General features: G+C 39.7%; 1 protein-coding gene across 4 annotated transcripts in view; it reads left to right on the top strand.

Annotated features, from left to right (window-relative positions):
- Positions 1 to 25,252, top strand: part of cadm4 (cell adhesion molecule 4) — a 235,497-nt gene that overhangs the window by 164,342 nt on the left and 45,903 nt on the right. For all 4 annotated transcript variants that reach the window (XM_014975197.2, XM_014975274.2, XM_014974978.2 and 1 more), the window contains exon 2: positions 16,053 to 16,199. In XM_014975197.2, the coding sequence (XP_014830683.1) occupies positions 16,053 to 16,199 (147 nt within the window). The remainder of the gene's footprint in view (positions 1 to 16,052; positions 16,200 to 25,252) is intronic.

The following is a 25,252-nucleotide window of genomic DNA, read 5'->3' as shown; positions in this document are numbered from 1 at the left end:
TACCTAACCAAGTAATGTCTGAGCTGTAGGGATGGAAGATGTGGAATTTAATCGAGACATTTTGTGATATTTAGTTTTGTTTTGATAAAAGAAACAGAAAATGTATTTACAACTTCTTCACAGTATTATTTTTAGGCATCTATACAGTTGTGATTTCATGTCACTGCAGTCATAGTCTCAAAACAAAACTGTCCTCCAAAAAGTATACTTTTTGTACTTGGCTGCATAAAGACATGTATGATTAATCTTCGCTTCTGCTCTCGCAGAACGAACAGTGGAGAAAATATCAAAAGTATCGACCTTGAGAATATTGTCTGTTTTGGGGGGTTTTTGTTGGACAACTTAACCAACAAGCGAAGCAAACATAAGTTTCATATCAATAGATTTAGATACAGATCTCTTGATATTTGTATCTAAATATTTGTTCATATGGAGCATGTGGAGCTTGTTAGTATTTGTCCATAGTACCCAGCATTGCAGTTACAGCTGCAGGTCCTTTGGACTATGCCTCTACCAACTTTGCACATCTGGACTGAAGTTTTGTCAAATCATATCCAAAAACAAAATACGTTTGTGGTTGTTGGGTGACAAAGTGAAAAACGTTCATACTTTTGCTGGGCACGGTATTCATCAACCGAGAAACCAAAGTCAGATATTAAGCTCTATTTCTATGCTTTTACACGTCTGCATAAATCCCATCATGCCTGTAGATGTTCACTTATCCTGGAACACCCCCAGGGGGATGTTCATTTGATGTATTATTACTACTCACAAACGCATGCCCTCTTTTCTCACTTTACCAGCTAATAAACCCTGAGGATTCACATCTACTCCAGCACATGTGCATATGCACTCCCCACTTCCTGACAAACTCACTAACACATCACACATACACACATTCAAGCGTGCTCCCAACCCACTTGCCCGCAACAACCTCAAGGGAGACATAAGAAATAAATTCAACACTTCCGCTAACCCAAGAAGCGCCTTAAGGACAAAGAGAAATTTAATCTTGGATAAGCCTCCCGATAGAATCTCTGCATTAGCCCTCTGCTGCTGGTTCACAGCTATCCCATCAACCCTTACCTCCCACACCTTGGCCCAATTCCCTCGTATCTTTCCTCCGCCACATTGCTAGCTTCTTTTTCTTTTATTTCTCCCCAGTTTCTGCGCACAACTTCTTCTGTCTTCCCTCTTATTTCCGGAATCATCAGTTGCAATTCTGTTCTTTCACCTTGTTGTATCCATTCCCCATGTCTCCTCGTGCCTCAGCCTCCATCTCTCTGTCTACTCCCAGTTGTGCTACACATTGTATGGCTTCATATTTCTGTTCCACCGTCTTGTCAGGGTGCTTTAATACCATTGGTATTAAATGCCGGCACGACCTCCTCAGCATACTTAAGCAGGCATGGATCCATGTAAGGCTGTTTGAGTGCTTAATATTTTTAGCACGCTGCTGACTTAAGCCCCTTAAGTGCTTTGGCAACACTTATTCCACGGTGGCACCAATGAAGCCCATTAAAAATTTGATTTCGATGAGAAAGGAAGGCCGAAAGTAAAGAGAGGAAGGGTGTGTGTCAGGAATCTTCCTTCGCTTTCAAACACATTGCGACAAAAAACAAATACTCCCATCAGGGGGGCAGACATACCAATGCGCTCATACTCGTGCGATGATTTGCTATGTGTTTTCTTTCGGTCTGTAATTATGTTCGTTCTCGCTTTATAAAGCACTCTGCAATGACCCTATTTGGTTAAAAGCTGTTGATAAATTAATTTGACTTTATTTGACTTGATAATGGGGAACAGGGTGTTTCCGATTGAACTGGAGACAACGTTTGTAAATAAAGCCTAATTAGAACACATAGTTTATGATCAGCTGATTAAGGAGAAGCAGAGGTGCTATTATAAAAGCAGAATCGTGTTGCTGTTCTCGGTTTACGGAACAATGAATGTCAAAGACGAAGAGCCTGGTGTAGTTAGCGCCCGCTATTGGCTTTGTATTGCCGGTTTTATGGTCAATAGAAGTAATGATGGTACATGTGGGCATCAGCTTGAACAAAGGAACTGCATTATGCTTGATGTGTTAGTTCAAAATGTGCTGACAGACTGATTAGGCTCCTAATAAATTCTGGGTTCCAACAATAAAAGTTCAGGGCAGATTTCTTTCAACGGGGCATGTTAACATCAGCATAACTAATCGAACAGAATTACTAAACATAATTACAGTGCCATACAAAGATGCTAATACCCCTTAAACTTTTCACATCTTGTTACATGGCAACCACAAACCTGAATACATTTAGTTGGGATTTGTTGTAAAACAGTCTGACATTATAGAAGTCTACTTTATTCGGATAATCTTGAATTTGTGCTATGACTTAATATAACACAGTTTCATGGGTATTACTACTTTTGGAAGACAATCTAAGCCCATGTTTTTTGGGTTTATTTTCTGTTTTGGACACAAAACATGCAAACGTACAGAGCCATGGATATTCCCATGGCTCTGTAAAACCCGTAAAACTGTTCATTAAACATAAAGAGGCACTATGAGGTTTTTCTGTGACTCTGCATGGGTACATTAATGGGCAGCAGACAGTGAAAGAGGCAGACATTCAAACAAATGTACACCCTGCTTTAGCCAACACTGGACAGTCAAGCACATTCACGTGCAGACACACTCCGCCACTGTTTTTCGACCTGAAAGACCACCATTGTCAACGGCACCATCCCCAGATGCACATCTCTAACCTTCACAAACTTGAATTTTAAAATATGCAGACACTGATCCAACCCTGACAAAAGCACATTTTCTAAGCAGGGGGAGGGAAGCCAAGCTTATATAAACAAGCGGAGGACAGTAAAGGGACAGATGGATGTGATCGGCGGCGTTCGCACTTTTGGGATTTTAACAGGCTTTGTAGATTACGGGGAATGAAGAGAAACAAAACAAGGATGCACTTTTGGGAACTAACAAGCTGCTGCGAGAAGGCAGACTGAAGGAGCAGGACTAAGAGAGGACTCGAGGACAGATAAACTAAAGACAAATTGAGGGATCAGTCTGAGCACGTGAATGCGTTTAGTTTCCATCTGTGCTGCACCAGGCCTCAGACTGGCCGTACACAAGCTGCTGGTTGCACACCAGCTGAGAGCAATTTTCCCTGCAACAGCCAGTTGACCGATGAAGTAAGCGCTGTGGAGAAGACTTCTGATGAGCCACTTTCTGCTTTGCCCGAGGTGTCAGGGCCATCGCCGTCAGAGCTCATCGTGTTTACAGCGGGACAGAGAAAGAGGGCGAGGCGTGTGTGTGTAGCGATATTAAAATGACACCCACACTTTATTCCACCAGATAGTGCTCAGCGAGGTGTGCGGTGCTGCTCGTCACGCTTTGTTTTACTCGCTTATGGATACCCTCACACACAGAGACACACACACGTCACAGAGCTGCACGCCTCACCAAAAGATCACATCAGGTTCTGATAATCAGCGGCGCTCTGCCACGACCTTAAACGCAGCAGGTTTCAGATCAGCGCCTGTAAGTAAGTGTGTTTCTGGATTCCGGCAAGCGGTTCTGTTGCTGCCGGTGGAGCAGGCTGGATAGGAAGCGTTAGAAAGGTCGATGCTGCACGATCATGCAGGCTGATAACCTATGATTATTCTGAGAAGTGTACATTACCATGAAAAATCACTCTCCATTCATGCTGCAGTATGCACAAGGTAGTGTATTGATGAGACCCCAGCAGCTACGTGAATAATGTTATGGAGAAATGGCAAACAGAAATATCTGAAACTAAAGCAGCTTGCTGAAGCCTTTGCGAGTCGGCCATTCAACACAGACCAAGTACTTTCACTCCCAATCTTTAAAGTGCAGCACTCGACTTGAGGACTTTTATTTAACTTTAGATATCTCTAGATGAGTTTTAGTGAGCGAGTCAGTCTCTCCAGATCTCTGGTTGGCTTTGGGTATATAGCTCAGAAGAACATTGACTTCTGATTCCTGATTTGCTGTGTGAGAAGCACAGAAACTTTCCTTTTTGATCCATTTGTAAATACAGTGTATTTGAGAATTTGCTTGAGGATTCAGTGATGTCGCATATTGCTTTCAGCCTCGGAGATAAGTTGGTCTTGCTTTGGAAGACAGCTTTGGGTTATATCTAATTAAATTACATGGATTTTGATGTTTTCAGGTACAGAGTAGTGTGGTTCTATGTCGACATGCAGGCGGTTTGCTGGTGTGGTTAAGGGTTGGCTGATCATTAGAGCTCCTTTTCTTGAGAATATCTGTTTCTCAAAGTGAAACTGTGGTACAGAGTTGTTAATTAGGTTGTTGTTCATTCAGTCAGTTGCATAAGTGCATCTGTTTGGAAAGAGAACATCATTGCCCTGTACTGCCATTTGAAGATCTAGCACAAGAAAAAAAAAAAAAACTTTTCTATTTTTGGATTGCTTTCTCACATCGGAAATGTGCTTTTTTTTTTTTTTTAGACATTTCCAGCTGTCTAAATGATTTCTTCTTATAGACTAGCACAAGTTGCTATAGTCTGTTGAGAAACTGCCACGTTAACTCCGTCTCTTGATGATTTTTGATGTAGAATTTAAGATACTAACTCTGTGGTTACCCAGAGCTCTTAGAAACTGCTTTGTTACCCACGTAAGCCTCTGACTGCAAGCTCGTCCTGTGTGTCCTTGCTACAAAAACAAGTTTCATTGCTTGTGCTCTGATAGAGGGTTCTTTCTTTAAGAGTTCTTTTATTTAAGTGTCGTTCCCAAACAACTTGTGTCTAACAGCACTGAAGTAAAAGCCGAGCTGCCTTGCACGTGTCTGCAGCATTGCAGTGGAGAACAAATCCAAGTGCATTGGTGCATGAGTGAGTGTGTGTTCAGAGCCGTGTCTCTGTAGCAGTTCAGGCAGGGTTACAGAAGAGTCATTGATCAAATCTGCACAGCCACTCACACTTGCAGGCTCAGACATACACACAACACACATCTTCGACCTGAATACACAATGAGGCCTGTCCGGAGCTCTGGCCTCTGCTGCCTCCTCCCTGGATCTTTCTCGCTGACTCTGCACAGCCTCGTCCTGGTCCTGCTCTTACTCTTCATCGCTCGTAAGTTCATGCAACGCATTTACAGTTGTAAATCGAATGAGATGTGCTGCATTCAGTTCAGGCTTGCGAAGCCAAGTCCACCTTTTAGGGGGCTTGACTTTGTAAGTTTTGTATGTTAATCAAAGACATAATTGCATTCTTTTTTTTTTTTTATTTTGCACACTTGTCTTGATATTTAAGAATTTTATTCTTCACTTCAACAGTATGAACCAGATTCATAGAATTATTAACATTTTTACACAATGGTTGAAGGACATCAAACTTGAAAGATACAATGATTCAAAATCACCTAAGCCAAAATTTTAAATATTCTTACTATATGATAGCATTGAGTTGGTTACAAGGTATTGATATTATATATGTAAATATAATATGCTATACAAACAAGTCTCTTCTGACTTTTTACTCTTCACTGTAACTTCAAATGCAGGAAATGGTTTTTGTGCCTTTTTTCACCTCTCCTTTTACTGGCTTCACATAGAATCACATAGTGGTATTTTATAAGTCACTCAAAGTGCAAACTGTTTCAAGGAAGAGGCCGCCTTATGTCAGAGGTTTTTTTTTTTTTAGGGTTTTTTGTTTGTTTCAACACTGAAGAAAATCGGCACCAGGGCTTTGTGTCATTCGGTGACCATACAGAAAGGGCTCGACAGACTCACCCGTAGTGACCTTGTCTTGTTGTACATGATGCTGTCTGGAATGCAATATTGTAAAGTTATCCAGTACACCCACATCCCAGTATTGGTTAGTTATTTTAATTTTTTTTTTATTTCAATGGCATAGGAAGAAATAATGCCATGGGAAGAAACACAACAGCGTTGCCTTAATGTGCATCGGCTACTGTAGCATAAACAAGTTGATAAGCAGATAAACCAGGCTGCCAGGTACGTTTCATCCAAAAAAAAAAATTCCACATGTTCCACGTTACGCTGCGTTGTGTTCAGTGGTGAGCACCAAGTTACTTCGACATGCCGGATGCTTGAAAGTGAAAGCGAAACTAAACACCTCACTTCCTTTCCGATTAATTTTACTTGTTCTTACCTGACCACTTGGAGGCATTAATGTAGCATTGAAATTTGATTTCCAGATAGTTAGAAATTCCCTAAACATTATTAGGTATCCTGTTTGATTATGCTGAAGACGGTGAATTCCACATTCTTAATCTCAATAAACTAATGTATCACATACAGACCTACAGTATGCACCATAATCATCTCTGCACATACCAGCAGCACACCTGGGAAAATACAAAACATTTTTTCTCAACCCTCTTCTCCCCCAGGGGAAGCAGTGATGTTGCAAATCACTGCTTTAGCAGGCAACTAATAGATTTCAGACTTTTATTTCAGACTCAATGTCCAACTAAAAAAAGTAACTAAATAACAAACTACCAAACAACTGTCTATTAGTTGGGGGAATGAGTGCAAACGTGCTTCCACTGACGAGATAAGCCATTTTATTGTGAGGGCAATTTATGTTCATTTAAAGGAAATTTCTTACAGATGTAAGTTTAAATGCAGCAATGGAGTGTTTCTTTTATCTTAAAATGGAACTCTGTTGTGAATATGTGAGTGATTTTTGCAACATTATAGTAAATTAGACTAGGAGCAGTGCTAAGCACATGAAATGTCTTTGGTGGAATCACAAAAAGGCAGCGTTTGAATTGTTTAAAAGGATTTAATTAAACCAGAATTAGTAATGAATATTAAGAACTGGGAGGAATTGATGTAAAAGTAGGACCTAACAGAAAGATTTAATGATACAGTGACTGGACCAAAGGATCTAAATGGAAATTTAATCAAAAATAATTAAAAGACAGACAGAGTGGTTTAAGTCTTTTTGTCAGCTTATATCAGAGAAATCTAATCAAAGAAAGTTTGACTCTCAAGACAAACCAAAAGAAAAGGTGGTAAAATAAAGAATGACGTGGAAAGGTAATGCTTGGCAGGCTAATATGTACCAACAGAGAAACTAATTGACACAAAGAACGAAAGGCTTGGTCAGACAGTGCTGTGCAAGATGGAAAGGGAGGGAGTGGCTCAAGGCGGAAAAAGAGAAAAAAGTGAGACAGAGATGGAGAACAGTGCATTCAGTGTGTGTACGGAATAAAGACAGAGATGGAGGGGATTGGTACAGAGATAAAACAAGGCACAGGGCCTCAGAGAGATGAATCAGAGTCATAAATTGATTGAACACAGGCTACGGAAAAGTCAGAGGTGGAGGGAAATTTCTATTAATGCATCTTTTTAATCCATAGGGGTGTTTTGGTTTTATTACTGCTAACTAGAGCAGCATTGTGCTGAAGTTTTAATTCAACTCCTTGTTTTGTTTTGTTTTTTGTTTTTTTTCTGCTGATGTTGAGGAGGGATTTTGGATCGGGTGACGATGAATGTTGGAGTACAAGAATAAAAAGGGGATTGTGTCTTGGCAGTCATCTTGGTTATGTAATTAATGCCAGTAGAGCATTTTCATTTGGGCTTTGAAATTATGCTGCTCACACACATTTAATAGATATTTGGTTTTAAACAGTATTCACAGTATTTTCTCACAGACATCTTCCAATTATGTTTTACTACCCAGCTCTTTTGGCCACTGTGAATCTCCTGTGTCGTTGCAGATGTGTAATAGCCCTGTAAATTTCCTTTAAGCTGCTGTTCTGGTGTAGAGGGTATTGTGTGGCGGCTTTTGTCGCAGGATTGTTGGGGCTGTGACAGACGTCGACCATAAAATGCTGCAAAGTAGACGAGGCTAACCAGCTCTGTCCAGAAAGGAAAAGAAGGGGGACAAAAAGGAACCCGAGCAGCCGATGGAAGAGAGGGTTGGGACAAGACAGAAGCAGGGTGATTGCAATATGCCAAAGGGCAGATAAGACATAAAGATATGAAGGTCAAACTGAGAGATATGTGGAAATGAAGTGTCAAGATGCTAGACATTAAGGGGATATGTGATGAGAATAAGACAAGTGACGACAGAGGAGAGTGAAATCTTAATGTGATTTGAGAAAAATTACATTTAAAAATGTAGGTGGAGCATAGTGCCGTTTTCAGTTTTAACAACACACTTTCATGGATGTTTTGGGGATTTCATGTGATTTACCAAAACACAACAGTGCATTTGAGTTCAGCCACCAATACTCTGATACAACCTGGATGAAAACCTTTCAACCAATCGCCTCGAGATGTCACCTAACTTAATGGTTCCGGACCATTGTTGAAACATGGACTGGTTTAATATCAGGCAAGATTTTCACACACTGGCCTTCAAGGTGTGGCGGATAAACAAACTAAAATAAAATTATACGACTGGCATAAAAACTGGGGTATTTTTAAAATATCGTAATAAATCCAGTGTGTACTCGCAGCTTTATTAGCAGTGTCCCCGTAACATCACGCCAACAACATCACACGAGTAATGGCTCTGTTCTCTGATCACTACGGCAACATTTAAGCATAGCTTTAAAATAAGATATACAACAAGAACAAACATAAAGGGCATGAAAAATACAGCTCACCAGCACAGTGCTGAATCAGTGGAATCCCTGCGCCTGTTTCTCTGTAACAAGTCTGTCCCATCTAGGGCAGTTTAGAAGGCTTCATTACCTCATTAGAAAGCCGGCTACCCCATATTATGCAGAGCAGGCTTGGTGCACGGAAATCACCTGTCGCAATAACTTCATATTTTAAGTAGGTCTCCAGGTATTGTCGGCTAAATGTAGCTTTCTTTTTCTTGGAAGTTGTAGACTCTGCTCTCGTCTCTTCACTGGACCTTTTTCCCTTTGCAAAGAACGTTTCCAGAGACTTTTGTTATTTACTCATTTTGCTATCTTGTGGGTACGAATCATGTGGAGACACAGGAGACAGGCCCTACGAGTGAGGGACAGACAGATGCAACAGAGAAAATCTGGTCATTTTCCAAAGTAAACTTTGTTCAGATTCAAATATTAAATGAAACTGAAATATTGTAAGTTCTTTCTGTGCTGGCTAGTACCAATTAACCCCGGGGGATTTGAGACCCCTGACCTAATCCATACAGTCACCCTGTATGTAATTTATTCTCCGTATAAATTCAGCTGTTCTTTGAAGGCTTTAGATGTTTTTCAATCAACACTGGTGAACGAACAGGACCATAAAAACCAGGGAGCCTACCACGCAAGTCAGGGATGAAGTTATGGAAAACATAAAGTCAGGACTGGGGTATGAATCAATATCACATAATTCATCCATGGTAACTCTGCAGCAGTGAGAGGTTGAATGTTATCCGATTAGACGAGACCAAACGTGAATTTTTTGCTTGCTTGCAAAAGCTATGTGTGGTGGAAAACAAGCACAGTGATTTTCTGTAATTGGAAGAATGTCTCTCAAGAGAGTCAGATCAGCCTTCATCCGATCTGACTGCACATAGAAGATTGGGCAGAAATGCTTGTCACCAGATGTGCACAGAAATAATTGCAGCAACAGGTTGTTCTAGAAGGTATTGACTCGACGTCATTTTGCATTCATGCTGTATTTTGTGAAGGTCTTTCTTTTCAAAGTCCTATAAAATGCATTAATGTTTGTGCTTGTAAAGTGGAGAAATTTAAGCTGCATGAAGGAAAAACCTGGGCTACACAAAAGCCAAATAAAGGAATCTATATCACAATGAGAGCAAAATTGCAAAAAAAAATGACTATTTTCTCCATTCATATGCTTTGTCCTTTTGTCCCTTATAGTCCTTTGCCAATCCAACATCCCCCTACCCGCATCATGGCCTTACCTCCTCTTTTCCGCTAGAAAAGCAGCACAATTATCCTGCAGACTTGAGCTGCAGAACAAATCACTTTATCGAAGGAAAGTGCATAAGATAGAACTAGCAGAGAACAGAAAGAGAGACAGGAAAAGATTCCCACTGAGTCACAAAAAGAGACAGAATGAGAGAGATTGCAAGGGAAATGAAAGCACATTGCAGGCTGAAAGGAAGCGATTTTAGGGGCAGGAAAAACTGCATCAGAAAAGAAGAAGAAACCAGGAACAGAGGAGAATGGCTTGCAACACTTCTCCTGAGACTGAGAAGAAAAAAGGAGGAAAGGAGACCTTTAGGACAGCTCTAATGAGGAAGATGCATGATGAGCGATGCAATAAGAGATAAAGGCAATGAGGAGGAAAGATGACAGGAAGAAAGGAGGAAGGATGATAACGGCAGGAGAAATCAAGGATTAGATCAGGCAGAGGGAGAGACTGTGGGTTAAAATAAAAACAGAAGACAGATGTGAGAATGAGATTAGACACAAAGGCAGCAAGAAAGGAGAGCAGTGAGAATAAATGAGGAGAAACGCACTTAAAGAGAGGGATGAGAGTAGGGGAGAAAAAACAGGACAGGAGATGTCGACTGAACAAAGGTAATGAGAGACACGACAGCAAGATTTGTAAAAGGATTATGTATTATTTATAAAGGGAGAATTTCTTTCTTTGCATTTTATTATTTCTTTTTATGATTGGCAGAGTTCTTTCTCCCAGAGAAAGATGAAGTGATAATTTTAGACTGGGAAGAGAAAGAGGGAGAGGTCTACAGAGGGAGTTACGGGAGAGAAGAACCTCAAAGTCAGCTATTTCATGGAGTCAGTGCACCGCAAAACTCTGTGATTAACCTACAGCAAGTGTTTCACACACACACACACACACACACACACACACACGCACACACACACACACACACACGTAAACACCGCAAACTTCATTTGCATAGATACTGTGGAAACAGGCTCGCCTCGCAGACTCCCGGGATAGAGGAGAAAAAAAAAAAAGTACATCCAGATGGGAAGAGATGGAATGGTTGCCAGCGGACCCCATATGAGTGGAATCCATGAGCTGTTGTTATTGTTTTAATTAAAGCAGCAACAACATAACGGGTTAGGCACTGTAGTCTTCCCCCCTCTGCATCGATTTCCTTGTAAGTCCGTGGCCGGCATGCAAAGAAAACACGGGCTCCTGGCCCGCCTCCAATTGAAAGATAATGACAGATAATGAATGGGGTGACAGCGACTCCAGCTGATTCAAGGATACAGGGGAGCTTGTTTGGGGCAAATGGAGACAGTTCATCTCCTATCCTGCTTGTCTGTTCTGTTCAGTCTTCACCTCGCTCCGCCCTTAGAGACATGGACAGGGAGCAATAGGTGCACACCAATGTGGTAACTCAGCCTGCTAACCCTGAATCAGGGAGATAGTTTCTGGAATTTACTGTGAGTAAGGGTGAGCCATCAGTCCACCTGGCTGCCTTCCATGTGCCCCCCTCCTTTAACTCGATAAAGCCCCTTACAGCCGCCCATCCCCTCTCTGTTTCAATCCTCTTCCATCCTCTCCCTCTCTTTCTTTGCTTATAAGTCAGCCTCTTGCAGGGCCATTAGGCTGGGACCCTGCACTGCCTTGTCGTATAAAATTGTGAGCCTATTATTCATTTATTTGTTTATGCATTTCAAAATGATGACCTCTCTCATATGTCTGTTAACCTTATAAATAAAGGTTCCTATTCACCCAGGCGTGTGGTTGTGGGGCAGAAGACTAAATACTGTGAAATATTGCCCTCGCTTGGCTGGAAAGAGAATTGCCTCTTTGTTTTGCCCCCCACTTGATTTAGCGGTGAACTTTTTCACATCTTGTCACTTTTAAAGCAAAGGAGTGCAATATATTTTACTGGGGTTTTGTGTGATAGACAAAACAAAGCAATCCACAAACGGGACATAAGAAAAGAATAGTTTTCAATTTCTTCGACAAATGAAATTTGAAAACTTTGTTGAGCTGTTGTGTTGCCCTGTAAGTGATTCCATCTGTCTTCCTTGATAATAAAATAAATAAAAATGTAATTCCTTAAGCATTAAGTAACCACTATCGTGCTTAACCGTAACAATTTGTTTCTTTATGGTTTTGTGCAGTATTTTTTTTCCCCTTCCACCTGCATTATGCATGTAGGTATGAGCAGAACACCTTCCATACGTGCTGTTGATCTATCACAGAGAAAATCCTACTAAAATACCTTGAAGTTTGTAGTTATTACATGACAAAAGGTGAAAAAGTTCATAGCGTTTTATCAGTTGATCATAGCCGTCAGTGCAGTACCACAACATTGATTGCTTGAGGCATTCTCCTTTAATATGAGGCTGTGCTTGCGGAGTATTTTATTATGGGCACACATTTTAATGGGGCTGAGATTAATACCTCTGTCACGGGGGTTGATTCGCCCATCCACCCACATACCCCCCCCCCCACCCCTTGCCTCACATTTTCTCCCCAGATTGTGCTCTGCTCTGCAGATCAGAGGCGCAGGCTCACGGCCTTCATATGAATGGGATCCTATAAAACCTACAGTCAAACTAAAGTGCCGTACCCAGCTGCGTTATGAGCAGAAGTGGAGGAATGCGTCATCTCTCATATATTTCGTCCAGCCCTCGCCAGCTGCTTTATTATATCCAAACCCTCACTTCCTAACTCCCCGCTAGAATTTTGTGGTTAGAGCCTGCATCATCTCCATCCACCGCCAGCCAGCAGGTGTTTCTGGGTGGCATCTCTCAGCAGGCAGCCGCGGAAATCAGTCAACCCGATTGAAACAGCCGTAAATGCTTGTTAATATTTTAGTTTCCTTTGTGACTTTTCTTTTGAGCTGTGCTGCTATGCCACTGCAGCTAATTTCCTTTGAAGGGGAGACAGCTGTCAAGAGAAACGGGAGCAAAGTACAAATGGACATCTAATTAGTTTTTCTGGCATCATTTCACACGCAAACTTTTAACCACTTCTTTTCTCTCTCCCTCTCCGGTTTGAAATCCTTTTTTCCACTGCAGCTTCTGATCGGTCACTCAACCCTCAGGCAGGCACTCTCTGCTTTTGACTTTATGTTGGGATGCATAGCAGTGCTATATTACAATTAGCATTGTTTAAAACAATGGCCACATAGCCCTGCCCATTTGCTATGGTGTTGAGTAATAGCTTCCATTAGAAAAATAATTGGGATGGCGGTGGCAGGCCCTGATGGCCCTTGATATGAATCACAATATTGATGCAGAGAATGGGAGCAATAATGACTTCAATTAGTGGTAATTGTCAAGTTTTTTTTTTCTCAGTTCCACGGAGTATTCAAGTCTCCTTTGTCTTTATTCCCACTTGATTTTATTTATTTATTTATTTATTTTTTCTGTTCTCTGTTCAGTGTATCTGGCGTGACTCAGTGTTTTGGCCCTCCGACATGATGAATATGTAAGCTTTAAGTATTTAATTAAAAGAGATTAAAATCAAGACGAGAATTGAATTTGGATTAAGTTGGGAAGATTAAATGATGTCAAAGTAGCTTAATTGCAATATGCCACCCTCTCCATTTTGCTCATGCCCACCTATTGTACATGCACACACATGCAAACACCTGGGTTGCAGATATAGACATTTATTTTGTCCCAAAGCAGTCAAGTCAGCACCTCCTGTCGTGGCAGCCACCATCTGTTTTGTCTCCCAACATTTCCTGCTTTCCAAAGGTGTTTTACAGAGCCCAAAGACACTGCTGCACTCCGCAGTGATGTGTATATGTGCCAACAGTCCCGTCGCCTTTTTCTGCACTTCTCATTGCCTGTTTCATCACTGCCGTTCAATATTGATGTTGTTCTTTACCTAAATCTTCCCCGCGGCCAACACTTTGCAGGGGTAGGAGGGAATGCAAATAGGGATGCAAATTAGGAGTTGGTGAAAACCAGTGAGCTGCTCCTCTTCTGAAGGTAACCTCTGGCTCCAGACCATGTGACTAATTGCTCGTCAGATAATTCATATTCAGACAATGGCCCAAACTATCCCGTTTGGCTCAGCAGGAGGGGGACACTTGGCTAAGTTTTGTCAGCAAACATGGGCCGTGCAAAGAATAGCCAATGTCTTTGCAGCTGACTTTTGGTGCTTTGAGAAACATCAAAGATGCCCCCCTGCTCTTTTATCGCCTTCCATTGTTTAAAAATGTTGGCTAGCAATCAGTTTTAATTAACAGATTGTTCAAGGAAGTATCGGCGAGTGGTAATTTTGCACTGTGTGAATTCCATCTCTGTTCTCATTTGCAGGTGAGCAGTTATGAGGAGCTGGTGTTAGAAAAGGTCTCTGAATGTCTGAGTTAGCCGTTTGCAAGTGCCAAGGCTGGTGCATCATCCTGCCACTCTAATAAGGAACCATTAGATTTGAATAATGGGATGTAATCAGTTGGGTTTAGCATGCACCTGGATGATGAATTGCATTATGAATGTGTAATGGTGCATCAGTGCTCTCCACTTCAGACTCATGCAATGAGACTGCAATATTAAATTAGACACAGTTGGTTCCAGGGCTCAAATGGATCCAGTCAATCACACTTGGCGCAGTTCATGTGCGCCAATGCCTTTCCCAAGCACGGAAGTAGAAGCAGGAGGGTTGTGTGTCGGGTTAGCAACGTGACTTAGCAAAACTCCAACTCACGTCTACAACCAGTTTACTAAAAAAGGCAGATGTAAGATGCTAAAAGTGACAAGAAGAAGTTGGAGCCCTGGTGAGCCTGTTTCTGAGTGCAAACGCCACCAAACATCACATCATCAAATTTCCAAACTTTTAATTTGAGTATATTTTAGGCTGGATGAGAAATTTTATATTTGAAGTATGGGGGATTAAAAATATCCTCAAGCTCACTGCCACAAAGCATCACATACTGATCGTAAGAACTTTGACATCCTGAATTAATGCTGAAAAAAAAAAAAAATTCTGTCCTACTGTCACAAAAGTAAATCTGTGGAGATTAATGAATAGTGTATTCATTAATATTAAAATTTATTGAATGGGTCTGGGTATGTGGGAAATCACCTCATGCTTGTTGTTATATATCATAGCTGATCTGGGATGCTATAGGCTTGTTCTGTCGTACCTTCACAAAAGTAAATATGTTGAGCTTGAAAGATTCTTCTGGGAGTTTAACTGGAACTGACACCTTTTGTCAAATAGAAGTTTGCTGTCAACTCTTCAGGAGGAAATATTAAAGTAAGACAAAGGATGAAAATGTAAAAAGTCACATTAAGCTCACAGCTGAATAAGGTGGAGACTGTTCTCTAGAATCTTTGTTAGAGTGCACAGCAACATAAACGTTCTGGATGTGAATCTGGTGGACTGCACCGGAAACTGGAAACAGTCACTGGATCTAGCAGCAGGATAATGATCCAAACATATGAACAAATCAAAATGGAAATTCTTCATTTGGCACAAAATCAACCTTCTTTCATGGACATATGCAAAGAGGGATGGTCAAACGCTTCACTCTCCATGTGGTCCAACCTTGTGAAGTGTTAAAGGAGATGACTTTACGGCAGGAGAAACAACTGTGGCACCAGATACATCTTAACACTGAATCCTTTTTCCTACTTAAAAAAGGTTGAACTTTTCCAAATTTCTCAGTGTGAAATTATGCAGCTGCAATAGAAGATGATTTTAATACACACTTTAGCCAGTGGTGCCAATAAATGTAGCTAGCACTGAATATTTTCAACCTTGAATTTATTAAATCTGTTAGAATAGCCAGAAGCAAAATAGTTGTTGGTATGCGAGTAGCCGGTAAGGGATTAATGGTGATGGTTATTATCCTTCTTATTATAATTATAGTGTTTGTGCTCATAAAAGACCTTATTTAACACGTGGAACTTTTCAGCGTCATCCTTCTGTCTCTCGGTCTCCCTCTTGTCTCTTTTCCTTGTCTTTCTGGTTTTTTTGTCTTTTTTTTTGCTGTTGTTATCGTTGTGTCTTTATGATAAATGGGACATAAATGAGCAATGCGTTAAGTACCTTATTTTGAGAGATTCTATCTCAAGAGAGTTGTGAATTGATCTTTTTTTGTTCCCCTGCATCTGTTCCCTCTACTCTCCTCTCTCTGTTTTTGCTCTCCATCATGCAGTCCTTGCATCACTTTATGCACATCAATCTTTCTCTCCCACAGCCCGATGCCAAGCAGTGCAAGCGGAGAATGTGACAGTCTTGGAGGGAGGCACTGCCCAGATCTCCTGCCGCCTGCAGAACTACGATGGCTCAATTGTGGTCATCCAGAATCCCCGCCGGCAGACTCTCTTCTTCAACGGCACGAGAGGTTTGTGGCTGCAGATCCATTTCTGACATTTGGAGGAAGTCTTTGTTGGAGGCTCTGGCTTGAACACACCAAGCCTTCACATTTTGTATTATTCTTCCTGATAATTCTCATTTTGCCTGAGAAGTATTTCACATTAAAGATTCAGATAATCACCAAGTTAATTGAAGTTTATTCTAAACTCATAGCGGTGCGGTGGTTTTAAAAGCATAATTTGGAGCTTTCTACATAATCCAGGGTTAACCCCATTGATGAGATCAGGGCTTATTTCAGTCCTCATTAGAGCACAACCTTGCAAAGTTATTTATATATATATTTAAAAAAAAAAAAAAAAAAGCAACTTCATGGCAAATGATCATTGTAACCAATATTATAATCAAGGCACATTTAATTTACGTCCTGGGGGTGGGCAAACATTAGATGTTTTTACTTGCTAATTAAATGCAAGGGCAAGTTGCTACCTTCGCCAGACTCTGTGTAAGTGCTGCTGGGAAACCTTCGAGCCAAAGAATAGTGATCAAGGATTCTACGCGTTGCCTTTGAAATTTGTGTGCGGCTGCCTAAATGAAGCAGAAAAAAAGCGTTGTGTTTTGTGGCATCGTGGGATATATTTATGTACCTCGTAATCTGTGTGACACCTCCTGCAATTTGAAAGACATTTGTTCAGCTTGAGGGCAAATATTTGGATATTCTAAACTCACAATCACTTAAAAAGCTTTATATCCATCTGTATCTCCACTAAACATTACCTTGAAATCAGACAAAAGTGGGAAAATCAAAAGATTTTTTTTCCTTTGACTGTTGGCTTTACCACCAGTCAATTCTTCTGAAGTTCAGTTATATTTATCAGCCTTATGTCTATTGACCTGGATCTCCACAAGTAAATCTTTAATTTTGTTTCTTTCTTTTTTTTTTTAATTTTCTTCCAAGCCAAACGTTTGAATATTTGATTTCTTCTTTGCACCTTCTGCACCTTCCTCAGAAGCTAACAGTGTTACCGATCATTTACAGTGCCTCGCAGAAATATTTTCTCAGTGTGTCTCACTACAAACACAAACTTGAATGTAGTTTCTCAGGATTTTGTGCAACAGACTACATATACAATATATCATAATTATGAGGTGGATAAAATAAGATTCATTGCTTTTAAAATTTATCACAAAGAAATTGGATATGTATTTAAGCCCTCCTCAGTCAATGTGTTCTCCTGCTGCAATGTGAAAATGAACCTCAATGTCAAGTCTGTTGCATCATCCCACAAGTTTTCTTTCACTCATTCTCTACTATAAAAGCAGATTTGTGGAGAGTAAAACTTAGTAGTTTTCCTCATAAGATGTTTCCACTGGAGCAGTGGATCTGTGCAGCTTACATTTTTGGTTACAAATTGAAAATGTTACATGGGTCTGAATACTTTTTAACAGCGCAGTGTCATATACGCAAATATTTGTAATAGTTTCTTTTTGAAACCTGAATTAAACTTTAAAGAGTTCACCCAGTGAGTTTGTGATACAGAAATTAAAGCCTGTTTCAGCTGGAGTATCAACTAGCCTTAACTGGCCATTATGTAACTTAACAACTTCAACCAGTTCAATGCATGAGTCTTGAAAAGGAAATGGATCATTATCCACTTTGGAAGCAAGGGAAATATTACAAATATAACTGGCAGGCAGGCATTTTTCAGCAGATTGCCGAATGTTAAAGATCCTGTCAGGTACTGGATGCTCTTCAAGTCATATTGGATTTAATTAGAATTTTGCGAAGTCCATAATTAGCTGGTTAGAGGTTTTCATAAGGACTACTGGAATCAGCAGCAACTACAAAAAGGCATCCTGAAGAAGTGAATGTAAAGAATTGTGGCTGGAGATGGAGAGCGCATGCACATTCAGACCTGCACATTCAGACCTGCACATGAAACAAGGCAATTTATATCAAATTTATTCTAAAACAATCGTCATACTTGATATAATAACTAGATTTCCAAATCCAATCAATACATTTTGTATGAAGTTAATTCATTTTCATTGTCAAATTATCTGTATCTGCCTGTATGATTTATTTAGGGCTTTTCTGTTCCTGTGGGTGTGTGTTACTAAACATCTATACTCTTAATGTTGCTTAGTTTATAGCATACATCAGATTAAATGTCAATGGTTTTCTTGCAGCTGTTAAAGAGCAGTCAGAGCAGTCAATTTTTTAGAATTGGTTAAAAACAATGTATGTCTAAGGTGTGCACAGTGCAGTTAAAATAAAAGGAATCTGTGATGTAAAACAATGGAACCATGATAAACTGTTTTAAAATATTCACATTTTGAGTTGTGTTCTGTAGAATCCAAACTGCACATGTTCTGTTGGATTTAGTTCTGCAGTCTTCATCCTTTTCATCTTTTCCTAGCAGGAAGCTGAACGTTCAGGTTGAAACTCTCTGGTATTTAGATGTTATAATTCCAACCTTGTCAGAAACTTTAATCTGGTCTGACGATCAGTAACCCTAACCATGATGCTGCCATTGCCGTGTTTCACTGTTGGTATATTCTGCCACAATGCTTTTGGAAGATTTTTAGCCAGACCTGGAAGATAAAAATAAAAACAAAACATCCAGGCTTGAGCCTTAGCTTTTTATGTAGAGATCTGGAAAAAAACATGGGAGTATTGTTACAATCGGATCGTTCTGATTTGTTTGTAACCTGTCAGCAAACTACAATTTTAACTGAAGTTTGCTTCGGTGGTACTTTTGAGGCCTACTGAATGTCTATTAAAGTGACTACAATAACCCACTAAACAAAGATTATTAGCTGCAAATTAGGATAACATGGTTATTTAAAGATAGAAAGTCGACTGTGTAAAAATATAATATTTTAAACTGAAAAGCCACTGAAATATTCTGTCTCTTCTTACCGAGCAAAAAGTAGGAGAAATTTGTCCACAAGGTCATTTTTTAACACTACCTTCATTTTAGACGTGTTTTTTTTCTCCTTCCTAAAACAATAACAAAACCAAACGTTGCTGAATTTCAGCGCAGAAATAATCAAACAGATTGGCTGAGCAGCCAACTAGAAACAACAAACTTCCTTTGAAAAAGCACCTGCTTACCTTGCAGCTCAAAACTCCTGTTTGAGAAAAGAATAAGGACCACATTTGTGTAAGATTTCATTCTTTCACAAATGTGGTTCTTATTCTTTTCTCAGATCTTGTTTTTCCCACTAAAACTTTTTATGGATTATGATTTGTTAAAGGATTATTCTGCTGGCTTCATTGTGCGACAGGTGGTAAATTTCTGTGCTTGATTTAGGGAAAGTGGGGAGAAAAAAACACTTCCTATAAAATATTGTGCATTCTGTAAAAGTCTCTGGTTTTAACTGAAAAGCAAATTAAATTTAGCTTGATTAAAACAGAAAATTGCACACAGGCAAACACTAAGTTGCCTGTGTGCAATTTAGAGTTGTGCAACTAAATTGCCTGACTTAAGTGTTTGCCAAATGACCCTCCAACCCCTTTTTAGAAGAGGGTTATTTGTGTCATAGCTGATAAGATAGCATTACAAGCAAGGGAACTAGAAGCACAACGTAGGTCAGTCTTATCCGCATTAAGTCTTATCCACAGTTAAGATAAGTATGATATTTCCCTTTTTTTCCCAAAAAACTTTGCATGCTTTGTACTCTTGGGTAATCAATTTTAAGTTGTGCATTTTTTATTTTTTATTTTTTTATTTTTTCGCATTTACGGTAATTGCAGGCATGAAACTGTAAGCCTCCTATCTTTCTGTAGAGACAAGCAATCCTCATCTGAAAATTGGAGACAGGTAAAATCAAGAAAAACATAATGCAGGTGCAGTGAAGAAAACATGATGTGGAAGAGAGGAAAAGGTTTTCAGACTGGACAGAGTTCTACATGGAGTTTCTTTATGCAGTTTGAATCTGTTTGCATATTTTTTTTTCTAATATTAAACTCAGCTAAGTAGATTTAAAACAAGATTAAATGTAAGAGACTCCTACGGAGCTAAGATAATGGTTTCAACAGTTGATAGTTTATGAATTTAATGTAATATCAGTCTTGCCCATTGGAATTTGAGTCAAAATAAAACATTTATTAACAGGAGTTATGAGATTAATTTAAAAACACAGAACAGGTGAAGAAAATGTTCTGTTTTTCTTAAAGCAGAAATCTTATTCAGTGCATCTTCATTCTTAACGTTTACTAATTTAATCTTGCTTGATTTTTGCATAAGGAATACCTTTTAATTAAATAAAACAATAATATATGCAGAGCTACTTGCAAGATTATACTCTCATCAATTATTCAGCTGTTAATTTTTTGGCTTCTGGTGATTTATTTGATTTATTTGAGGTTTTATACAGTTTAAAAATAAGATTTCAGTGTTTTTTTTTAAAACAGACACAGGATCAGCATATGCACACAATCCCAGAAATGTTTGATTAAATGTATTTTATGAAGTTACAGAGAATTAACACAATAAAGTACCTGGAAACACAAATCCAAGTTTTGTGACATCCTTAGTGCCTGCTGAGCATCGTTTAAACACCTCACCATTTTGCTCATCCCTTTATGGCGACAGTGAACCTTCTAATCATCTTAAGCTGAATTTTTTTTAAATTAACATTTTGCTGAAAAATCTGTTGCAACTGTGCAATGCTGTCATGTTAATAAAGAAATGTTTTCGAACACACGCTAAATGCACACCATGATGAATTAAAGCAGATCAGGATGCAAAAAGTGGGTCCAACATTGTTCAAGCAAGTTGTACCTCACGAAGTGGCTGGCGAGTGCATAGAAAAGTTAGTAAGCTGGAGAATTTTCCAGAACCCCAAAATCAAAAACTAATCCTTGGAGACACCCCTGATTTCAAGATGCTCTGAACTCCCCCCCTATTTTTTATATAATTTCAGATCATTGTATTTGTCACTAACAATAACAGTAGAATCTTGTTAAAGAAAAAAAAAAAAAAACACTTGCATCAGTTCAAGGCAATACACAGTAGCTTGATTAATAGCCTAAAGTCTGGAGGTTAAATTAAAGCTCAACCTTGATCTGATGAAAACATGTCAAAAGGAAAATGATTGCAATACTTTTGCATCATGAGTTTTCCTGAGGATGAAATGTGCTTAAACTGTATTAGATGTTTTACTTTCATTCGTAAGAAAATTAATACAGCTGGACTTTGTGCATCGTTCACAGTTATTTGTTGAATTTAGCTTCATATTTTTTTTTGTTGATGTTGCCAGCTAGCAAAGCAAACAGCAGTGAGTCATACTTTGTTTTTCTGTAATCATTTGTTATGACATTGTTTTGAAAAGTTTAAACACATTTTTAACCAACTATTCATAAAAACCTATGAACAGCAATTTGTTTTGATTTGACAATCAAGAGTATTCAGTAGAAAACAGTCTGACTAAATAGAAGTTGCTCTTTATTCTCAGCAGGGGAAATTTAGGAATAGGATAAAATTGCAGCCATTCATTTTTTCCACATACAGCACTCCGCTCTGTGGATTATTTTTCTCCACTTCACTTGTCCGTCACCTCAATCAAGAAGTGGACTAAAATGGAGAGTCGAAGTCGGTGCTTTTGGGCAGAGAATCTAACTTTCAGCCCTGACTCTCATTCCATCAGATCAGCACAACTGTAATTTCCATTAAGTATTTAAGCTGAGCTGCCTTGTCTGCTCTCACATGAGATGTTGACTTGCACCCTTCAGGAAAGCATGGCGGAGACTAATAAGAACACGGAGCAAGAGAAAGACGGGGTGTAAAGCTGGGAATGAAAGAGAAAATGAGAGAGAATATACAGGAGGAGGAAAGGAGGATGAGGCAAAAAGGGAAACGGGGAAAAATACACTGCTTAAGGAGGTGATGCAATTTTTAGAGAATATGTAACATTTATATTGCTACAGTGCTTTGAATAGGTATCCATACCCATTGAACTTTTTCACACAACCTCAGTCTGTTTCAATGGGATTTTATTTGATAGGCCTACACAAAGTAGCAGATAAGTTTGAAGTAGAAGAAGAAAGATTTATGATTTACAACTTTTTTTGGATTATGTAGATCTAAAAAGTGTACTTTTTTTAGGTTCTTTTCACAGTGCCTCTGAGTCTATGCTTTGTAGAATCACTTCTCGCTGCAGTTCAACTCTTTTGGGGATATATTTCTACCAGCTTTGTACATATAGACTGAGATTTTTCTTCTTTTTTTTTCTTTGCAAAATAACTCCACCCCAGTCAGACTGGATGGAAATCATTTGTGAACAATTGTTTCCAGTTGATATGAAACGTTTTTAGTTGCATTTGGGTCTGGATTTGACTGGGGCATCCACACCTATAGAAATCCCTCGATCCATTTGTAGCTCTGGCTGTACGTTTAGCGTTCTTGTGCTGGAAGGTGAACCTTTGGCTCAGTCTCAAATCTGTTGTAACCTTTAACAGATTTTGTCACAGGCTCACCCTGTGTTTAGCTCGATCCACCTCCCCATCAACTCTGAACATTTTCCTTTTCCTTGGTAAAATAAAGCATTGCCAAATGACGATTTAATGAAGTTGGGTTTCTTTGTTGCTGTCTTTTGGGTGTTAGTTTTCTGCCACACAGTGCTTCGCATGTAGGTCAAAAAAGTAGCATTTTGGTCTCTTGTGTTACTGGAACTGTGAATATATGCAGCTTCCCCAGAGTTAGCATGGGCCTCCTGTTAGTTGGACAGTCGTGTCTTAGTAGGTTTGCCGTTGTGTCATTTCCCATGGTGCTGCATGAAACGGCACTCTGTGAGAAATTCAAATCTTGGGATATTTTTTTCTAACCCAGACTTCTTCATAGCGTTATGCCTTTATGTGTTCCTTGCTCCTCCTGATGCCGATAAGTCACTGATGTTCTCTAACGAACCTTTCAGGCCTTCACAGAACAGACAGATTTACACTAACATGAGGTTATCGCAGGCTCACACTTCGTTACAAGTTTGTGGCCTGCCCCATGAAACCCCTGTAAATTACTAAAGTTTGTGGCTAAAACTTGACAAAAGCAGGATAAGTTAAGTATGAATATTTTTGCAGTACACCTCTGGAAGCAAACAGAAAGTCCCAGATTCCGAAAACATAAATTACACCTTGTTGACTTTTCACTTCCATACATCCGTGGCTATTATCCATCTGCCAACCAGATCATAAACCAGGGTCTTTCTCCATTCATTCCTATTAGCTATAAACTCTCGAAATAAAGCCACTGCAGTTAGCGAAGAAAATTGTGCGACATGTTGTGCAAGCAAGCCACCAGTCGCAGTTGTGTTTTATGACAATGTGGGGACGGTCAGCTTCAGCAAAGAGGGCAACTAACCAAATGGAGCCTTTCTCCTCCTCAGTGGTCCATGTCTCTATTTCTTCTCCTTTTGCCAGCCCTCATCAGCATGCAAATGAGACAGGACAATAAAGGTGAACTTGGACTAGAACAGCAGTCTGACATTTAGTTGCCATTTTGTGCAGAGAGGAGGAAAAAGACTTACCTGTCTGTGGGGAATAGCTCTAACAATCCTCACACCGCTATTCAGGGGAGAGAAAAAAAGATTTGGATGGGGTGGAGAGATTATTGTGGCATAGGATCTGGAGGAGTGGACTAACTTCATGCCTCCACGCCTGGCTGTTGAATTCAGTGTTGTACCGTATAATATTTTGCTACCCCTGTTACAGAATGTACTTATATTAGTTTATTTCTTTCAATTTGCTTTCCTCTCCCCTTCACACCCTCTAGAAAACAAACAAAGATGCACTTATCCACAAAAAAATATCTCTGGCTCTCTCTCTCTCTGATATTGCGTATTGTGCTTTGAGGTGGCCGGGTGCTACATAAGGGCGGTGTTGGGGTTTTTCATCTCGCTGAGCCAAACACAAAAGAAACAAAACGGGGACAGAACCAAACACAAAATGAGAGCGGTTTCACGGTCAGCTTAATACAAACTGAGCCCTAGAGGCATTTATGTGAATCTGTGGTCACCGAGTTACTGTCATCCACAGACAGCTATTGAATTATTGGGTATTACCAGGATTTTTCCTCCCATTAACTCAATTCCTTTCCTTTCAAAAGAAAAACTGCTACAAGCTCACCTTTTCACTTTCAAGCTTTTAATGTCCCTCCATCTTTCTTCCTCATGCGCTGTGATGTTTTGTAGCTCACTGATTTGAGGTTCAAGGTGGACTGCAATTGCTGCGTTTTGAAAGCTGATGTCAATTTACGACTTGGAGTATTCAGCTCCCGTCAGAAGCTGGCCGTTCTAAAGGTTCGTCTCATTGAACGTGGAGCATTATTTTCATTGCGCCAAGATGAGGCAGGGGAAACGACAATAATTAAAATCTTAAAACAATCTTCTCTTAAATTAGAAAGAACAAACTAACAAGAAAAAAATGCCTCCGTTATACTTCATGACAGTCCAATCAGTACTCAGGAGAAAATGAGCAGGAAATGAGGGAGCCCATATACAGGCCGAGTTGTATCAATCCACATACTCAAGCGGCTCTGGAGACTCACTTTGCAAACTTGCTCTGAACTTTCTTCCTTCTTTTTTCCCCCCCCTCAAACGAAACCTTAGATTTAGCGGCACTATCAGTTCCAGGGCAGCAGTCATCTGGGATGCTCACAGCCTCTATTTCGTGTGCTGAGCTGTTCATAAGAGTGACATCACAAATTAGATGTTGAAACTATTCGGACTCCTCGCTTTATGAGATAGAACCCGCTGTTCACTGAAAACAGAGCTAACTATCTGGAGGCCAAGCAATAACTGATTTCAAAGCTGAAAATGTCATGCCACTGAATTATGCGGCCTCTGTTTCTCTTAGGAATTTGTTAATACTTACCAGACAGTGTAAGTAAAAGGTTATCTATATCTACAGAGATGTGCACTAAAAAAAGATTTGACTAGAGTAAAACAATATGTTTTGAAATCACTTGCAACAACACAAGACTACAATCAAAGCTGCAGCTTTGACCATACGCACTGAACTGCAACTAGCTTTGTTTCCCCATGTTAGGCATTTTTTCAATGACCTTTAATTTACAGGTCAAATTT

This window comes from Poecilia mexicana, unplaced genomic scaffold, assembly GCF_051168715.1.
Source record: "Poecilia mexicana isolate PSO_F unplaced genomic scaffold, ASM5116871v1 scaffold_16, whole genome shotgun sequence".
Taxonomy (NCBI): Eukaryota; Metazoa; Chordata; class Actinopteri; order Cyprinodontiformes; family Poeciliidae; genus Poecilia; species Poecilia mexicana.
Note: the sequence above shows the minus strand (reverse complement) of the source record. Positions and strands in the feature narration are given on the sequence as shown.